The sequence below is a fragment of the Nansenia antarctica genome (assembly GCF_963989245.1).
Source record: "Nansenia antarctica genome assembly, chromosome: 4".
Lineage (NCBI taxonomy): Eukaryota > Metazoa > Chordata > Actinopteri > Argentiniformes > Microstomatidae > Nansenia > Nansenia antarctica.
The window spans coordinates 56,607,645-56,615,477 of record NC_137689.1 but is presented as its reverse complement, the minus strand read 5'-3'; the positions used below and the strand labels follow the sequence as shown (position 1 = coordinate 56,615,477).

Sequence of the window (7,833 nt, the reverse complement as noted above, 5' to 3'; positions counted from 1 at the left end):
AAGGCAGTACTTTTCCACAGCTTCTGTCTGTCGCCTGCTTGGCCGTGTCTCAAATGTTGTGTTGCTCATGTGATGTTACGCTCATCTGATATGGATATCATTGTCTCTCTCCCTGACAGGCCTTTCTCCTTGTCCTCCATGGCGCCAGACCACTGAAGATTCATGCTCTTTCAGCAGCCAGGTCACATAATATAGGGGATCGAACCCAATAAATCCGAAACCCAGTGAGCGGCAGAGAAGAGTCAACAGAATGCCGTAAATTACATGAAGACATTTCTTATGCTTTACTGCGAGAGTGTGCCACTCTATTCTTTAAGTCAGCCTTAAAACAACAGGTGGCCAATTGACCATGGAGAAGAGATTTACGATCAACCTCCTGTGTGTGTGTTATCCTCATCTAGGAGACCCTTGGAGATCACATGAGAGAGATAGACGGGGGCCTGGGGAGAGAGAGAGAGAGAGAGAGGGATGGAGGGGCCTGGGGAGGATGGGGGCAGAGCAAGGGATGGAAGGGCCTGGGGAAGGGGAGAGGGATGGAGGGGACTGTGGGGGCTGGGGCAGATATAGAGAGATGGGGGTCCTGGGAAGGCTGTGGCTGAGAGAGAGGGCAGGGAGAGGCAGTAGGCTAAGAGACTGGGCTTGGAGAGTGAGCCAGTCCTGGAGAAGAACTCAGGCCTGTCTCTACAGTATGTCTGTCCGGCCCAAAGCCACTAAAACAGCAGTTTGGCTTGGCTTGTCAGGCTGGGCTTTTAAACAGGAGGGGGGAAACGAGAAGCAGCTGGCCTGCTGTCCTCCAGGCACTGTCTGTCTGTCTCTATGCCTGTCTGTCTCTATGTCTGTCTGTCTCTATGCCTGTCTGTCTCTATGCCTGTCTGTCTCTATGTCTGTCTGTCTCTATGTCTGTCTGTCTGTCTGTCTGTCTGTCTGTCTGTCTCTATGTTTGTCTCTATGTCTGTCTGTCTGTCTGTCTGTCTCTCTGTTTATCCATCTGTGTGTGAGAGAGAGAAGGAGTGCTGTGCTTCACTGCAAACGGACACCCACACAGAACCAAAAAGGTGAATCTGTGTGAATGTTTTCACAATGTTTCATCACAGATGAATAGACCAACTGACTGACAGAGAGACTGACAGACAGACAGCCAGACTGACTTACTTTTGGTTTAAAGAGGCCATTGTTCGGGCTAGATTGAATTGATAGTGTGGGGAAGGTTGATAGATAAAGAAAGAAAAGAAGGTGACGTAGAATAACTTCTAGGGCCATACTGATCATCAGCCAAAGTTTTTCGAAACCAACTGTGAAATTTGCATCGAACTGTGTGCCACGGGCCTTTGTGTTGGCTCCTCAATCTGGCCTTGATTCCTGACAAACACTTTGTACCACTAGGTATCAGCACTTTATCAGTCTGCACTGATATCAGACTGCATATCAAAATCATAACTTCAACAGAGCCACTCTCCCCCATGCCAAAACAATGCTGAAGCATTCCAAGTTGTTGGTGAGGTATTTGCCATTGAAGGCCATCATTGCGCTTGGCTAACCGTTGGAAGCTTTTTCATGGACAGTATGCATATCACACATTTAAACAGAAACCCTGTCTGCACTTGTATGCCAGCTAGTCATCAGCATGTGGTGAAAAACATTGGCAGATTATAAATATGTTAGTAATGGAAATAAAAGACCAAATATGTTTTTTTAAGACAAAGATCAAATCTGACATTTGCAGGACGCAGCGATAGAGTATCTAGTATGAGCATGCTAAAGGGTATACAGTACATACTATCACAACATTGAATACAGCATGACTAAAAGAGACATTGTCACGGTTGCACAGTACGGGGACATTAGCTGCTAAATGAAAGTTATCTTTCATATACAGTGGGGGAAATCTAGTTACAGTTATCCAGGGGCAAGGCTGAGATTTCGCAGACTACCTTTTTCCAGCTGTATTTTCTAACAAACTCAATGAACTGAGACAGTCCCAACTATATTAGGTGTGCAGGGCGGTGTGTGTGTGTGTGTGTGTGTGTGTGTGTGTGTGTGTGTGTGTGTGTGTGTGTGTGTGCGCGCGCACGCATGCGTGTGCGTGTGTGTGTGTGTGTGTGTGTGTGTGTGCGCGTGTGCGTGTACGTGTGCGTGCGCACGTGTGTGTGTGTGTGTGCGTGTGGGAGTGGGAGATTGGTTTTACAGCTTGACGCCCAACTGTGTTCTTAACAAGTGTGTGACGACTAAGCACTCTTGTACAGGTCAAATCTGTCTCAAAGTCCAACAGCAACCAGGGGAAAACAACCATTACAGTCACTGTTTTATAGATAGATAGATAGATAGATAGATAGACTTTATTTGTCATTGCTACAGTACAGGTACCAAACAACGAAATTTAGGAGGGGAGGCTCCCCTGGTGTTTAGGAAAGGAAAAAGAAACACATTTTGGAAAAAGCATAGATGCATAAAAATCACAAGAAGGTAAGGAGCTGGTTTACATCAATAGAGGCTATGTACACAATCCACTGTACTATACTGCACAGATAGTCAACTAGGTTGTCATATTTCACAGAAAGTATTTTTTCACATTATTTTAAAGTGTCACAGTTTGCAGGCTTGAAAATGTACATGTTTGTGCCTCAGCACTAGCTGCCATACAATCCGTCCGGACTGTCCTGGGCCCAGAACTTAGGCCTTTTCTGTGTTCAGGGCCTTGACGGCCCTGTGGTAGAAGCTGTCCTTCAGTCTGTTTGTCTTAGCGGCCGGGGTCCTGTACCTCCTGTTCGAGGGCAGCTTGACAAAGATTATGATATAGATTAAATAAGACTACGTCTAACAAAATTAAAAAGACTGAGTACAAAATGTTATGGACAGAAAGGAACGGTGTAGGAGAATTCAACGTTAAATGGGTCTATTGAAGCAATGGGCACTTCAAATGATTGACACTTGTTGCTCAGTCAGTGCAAACAAATGCAAAAGTCCATGTTTAACTCAAAATTCTTCCTCTAATTTTCAAAGCACAGGGTCTTTGAAACAGGGCTGGTGTAAAAGTGGCATCTTGCTCTAGAATTCGGCTGACCCCCCCGCGGTCCATCACAAAGCCTAAGAGACACCAGGACACTGTCGCCATTCATTGTAAATGACAACTGGCTGTTCATCTTAAAACAATTCAAAACATGAGCAGGGGGAGGGGATGGGCAGATGAATGCTAGCGCTCACATGCTAGCCCCTGTGGAGATCATAATAGCATTGCCCCATCATAAATACCACCGGGCAAAAAATAGACTGTCCACCTCACCACCCGATCTGCTCCTCAACCCACAATACACACCATAAAGCAGCCTGCAGTGTGTGAAAACATGTGTCTGGTCTATAAACCACTGAGAGGTGACATTGGTATGAACCGAGTACGACTCTCAGAAAGATCCTAAATTATTAATAACAGGATAGATAAGAGATAGATTGCGGAGATGATTAGAACATTAGTTGGTCAGTTACTTGGAGTGATAGACCAACTGTAGACAACACATGCTTTTAATTGGCTACTAGTTCATAAAAAAACACAATAAAAGAGAACCCATGCTGACGTTTGTTGTGGTGGGCCCTATCAATGCTAGTCCAGCAGCAGAGAGAGAGATGGAGGCAGTGGTACTCACCATAAGACCCAGGGCTCAGAGATGCCAGTCCAGCCACCAGCAGCACGATCCGCCAGGCCCATCCCCACGGCAACCACACCGCCACCATCCTACCACCGCCAAGCCACAGTAAAATCCCTGAGACGTTGGCACCACAGCTGCACCCGTGCAGAGAGGCTGCGTGTGTGTCTGTGTGCGCGTGTGGGAGTTTGTGTGTCTCTGTGTGTGAGAGCCAGTCCCCTCTCTTCTCTGCGGTCTCAGGAAGTCCCCACAACACACAGCAACCCTGCAGCCTCCAGCACTACTCCACACTGACAGCCTGGGAGAGAGAGAGGGAGAGAGAGAGAGAGAGGGGGGGGGGAGAGATGGGGGGAGGAGAGAAGGAGGGTGTTACCCAGTTGCTCTCTGCCTCTCTCTCACTGTGTTGTTTGGCCAGGCCCTTTCTCTGAACACCTCGTGGGGTGAACAACAAAAGAACAGCTGAGTCTGTCTGGACCCTCACCACACACACACACACACACACACACACACACACACACACACACACACACACACACGCACGCACACACACACACACACACAGACACACACACACACACACACACACACACACACACACACACACACACACACACACACACACACACACACACACACACACACACACACACAGGGCAGATTCTCACATCAATCCCACACTCAGAAAGGAGGGCAATAGTGGGGGGCAAAAAGGGGTATAAGGTAGCAAAAGCAGGCTAGAGTGGGGTCTGTGTGAAAGGGCAGTGGGAAAGTCACCCACAGAGCATGAAACAGGGGGATGAGAAAAAGATTGATCCTCAAGACGCAGCATTCAGAGGCAACGGAAGAGATATTCATCCACAGATTCAACCACAGTCTATGGTTCTAACAAAATCGTTTTCTTCCTTTAGTCTAACATTGTTTTTGGCACTTATTAGCAAACATTTGTCTTTGGCACTTACTTTTGGACGTATGATGTATAGTGGATCCACTTTCTTGTATTTATTGCTAATGTACTTATTGTAAATTGCTGATGAGAGTGACTGCTTAATGACTGAAAATGTAAATGTAGACAAATATTCCAGATAATGATCATTTTAACAGAGTATACATTCATAGTCAGCGATACAGCAGAAGAGTGAAAGTGAACACACACACACACACACACACACACAGCCAGAGTCTTCATCCTTCACACGTCAGGTGATTAGAGCTCACACCTCCAGGCACGCCACGCCCCTCCTTTTACTAATCCAACCAAGCACACACACACACACACACACACACACACACACACACACACACACACACATACACACACACACACACACACACACTCTCAAAACCTCACAATTGGGACAAATTCCACCAGCATAAGACTTTTTTGTGGGTTACAATTTAAGAGGATTAACAGAGCTATTACCAAGATTACATCAAGTCTGCTAGAGTGCCCTCACATACGAGTTAACTGCAATGAAATGCTGTAACTTCCTCAATGTTGTCACATCACATACAAAGAGAGTCCTGCCCCATTTAAATAGTCCAGAATCATTTTAAAAACAAGGGTACGGTAAACATGTTTTCCCCCAGGAATTATGTAGCACTCCTCTATAAAAGGAGAGTGATGGAAGTCTGTGAATGAAGCAAGACGTTTAGTCATGAACGTTTTACAATCACTTTATGTGAACACATTCTGTGACCAAAGAGAAAGATTATTTGGGCACTATTAGGCTCCCAAAATATTAGTCCCAAATGTGTTAAGTCTATACGCCTACTGCATTAGGCTACACTCCTACAGATGCATTCAGAACCGTAATGAAAAGTCACCGGGACCTATAGTGCTTATCAGTCTTGCTTCTTAGAGCTTTGTATTGATTCCTCCAAAATGTTCTTCCTAAATTCATGACTTTTCACCCTATGGTGATGTGCTTAATGGCCGTCACCTCTAAACTACAAAAACAATCTCAAGACGCATCTTGCACAGAGATTTGTCAAAATTCGGGCCAATCTGTGTCATTTTCGTAAATGTCCCATCTGTATGGCAAGACCGAATCATTCACCTCCATTTAGTACAAATTGTCCCAGTGGTGTCTGAGAAAAAGCTTGTGACATACCAACAGGGCAGAGACGGAATCCTACGGAATCATAGTTCCGCTCTCCAATTTCATCGGTGTAGGCAATAAGAGGCCATCTGTATCGTATTAGGGGAACTTGGTGAGATCTAAACAACAGTTATACATGTGGTCCAAATGGTGGAGTGCTATGTAACCCAAAGAAGAAGTCACAACAACAACAACAACAACAACTGCCAAGGCCTGATGGTGAGGAAAGAACAACACATTTAACCAAATGGGCTCTGCTTCCTCTCTCCCCCTGTTCTGGCCACCTGTCACAGCAATGAGAGAAGAGACAACTCATGTTCATGAGGTTTTCTGGACCTACAGCACGTACTACAGAATATGAAGCTTCTTCTTCTTTTTTTTTTTTTTACATCATTCAGCGTTCACTTTAACCCCGAGCATAGGGAAGAGTCTGTCGGGAGGGTCTGTGGCGGTTGAGTCGTACCCTGTCTCTCATGGTTTGTGCCGTGCCCTGGATCACACATGTGACAAGTCTAGCTCCTCAGGAGCACGAGTGCATGGAAAGAGATGTGAACGGGTCAGCGCACCTCACACACCCCCTCTGAGCTCCATCAAACGCCCAGCGGGGAGGCACCATGCCCCGTTCAGGCAGCCTCCAAGACCCAGAGAGGTGGGGGGTTCAGGGGGCGAGGGGCCCTGCAGGTGGGGGTCAGTCATGGTGGGGGGGGGGGGTTGGTAGACAAAGGGGTTATAATTGGGAGTGGGATGGTTGAGGGGATCTGGGGTTCTGGTTAGATGAACCCTTTCTCTCCTGAACTCCCCTGTTACCCCAACATGTATTCTGATTCCCTCAGAGGTTTTAGAGCAAACGAACCACAGCGCTGACAACCTCTGCGTACGCTGCCTACCTCGGTGGAATTTAGTTCACCATCTCTCATTCAGCACCTTGACAGTTTCCTAATCACGCTCTGGTATGTTTTCCTACTAAAACATAGACGTGACTGAGATGAAGGAGTGTTGGTTTGGAAATGCAAAGCAACAGTTCAATCAACAGTTCATGACTCATTCAGTCTCTCTTTCAAGGTGTGTTATCCATCCCGGCTAACATGACCATGAAAATAAACGTACCAGTGTTCCTTAATAAAGCACCGTGAAAATAAGCGGTGTTTCTCGAAAAGTCGAAGATTAGAGGGAAAACGCTGAGGAGAAAACACCTTTCATCACACGGCAAGACAGATTGGGAGGATAACGACAAACATTCACTGCTGAAGCGTGAAACTAGAAGCCGTGACAGCAGCAGCACAGATGATGGAATTACAATTGCCAGTGATGGAATGCGTGTCATGAGCAATGTTCTGCTTACGGCCACTCTGACCCCCGGCTCTGTGAAAACTGGAGGATTTTTTCGGCAGCTCAGCGGTTAAACCTGCTGTCACAGAATCTTGGAAAGACGTTTACTACCGTGGCAACACAGCTGCCTGAAGCAGAGAGCCCAATCAGGGTGCGAGCATCGAGAATGCATGACATCATCTTCATCCCCAAGCCAGACAGTGAGGCTTACTTCCTCTCTCTCTGGAGGAGTCATCATCATCATCCTCATTTCACATGATGAAAAGCTGACATCTTCCTTATTGTGGAAATACACCTCTCTCTCTCTCTCTCTCTCTCTCTCCCTCTCTCTCCCTCTCTCTCCTTTCATAACTGGCATGTGAGATTATTTATAATTTGATGGCTGTCTGACGGGCAAAACTCACACTTGTGTTACAACAAACTCAATTGGAAACATGCTGTTTATGTAAACGAGAAAAAGAAGAACCATGTTCACACTACTGTCGTCCTGACAGAGGCTGTGTCAGTGCATCAAGTCTGAACCTTCGCCCCTTATAGATATATACAGTAGCCCTTAAATACAACATCCGTATGGATCAGGGTCAGTAGTGGGAAGGCTCCTTAGAGAGCAGAGCTGTCGTTCTGCCCCGCTGCTCCCCAGCAGCCCCTCGGTCCACAGGGAGAAGAAAGAGCCTGATGAATATGCAAGTGCCTCACAACGGGAGGCCAGACAGATTCTGCTGTGATTGTGAAGCTTTGAAGTCCAGAAGAATGCTGAGCAGAAACAA

At 46.5% G+C, this 7,833-nt stretch overlaps 1 protein-coding gene across 1 annotated transcript in view; it reads right to left on the bottom strand.

Annotated features, from left to right (window-relative positions):
• Positions 1-3,726, bottom strand: part of bmpr1bb (bone morphogenetic protein receptor, type IBb) — a gene marked incomplete at both ends in the record, with an annotated part of 16,900 nt that extends 13,174 nt beyond the window's left edge. Inside the window, one exon of the mRNA XM_080528839.1 lies at positions 3,639-3,726. Within this exon, the coding sequence (XP_080384965.1) occupies positions 3,639-3,726 (88 nt within the window). The remainder of the gene's footprint in view (positions 1-3,638) is intronic.
• Between the last annotated feature and the right edge of the window lie 4,107 nt (positions 3,727-7,833).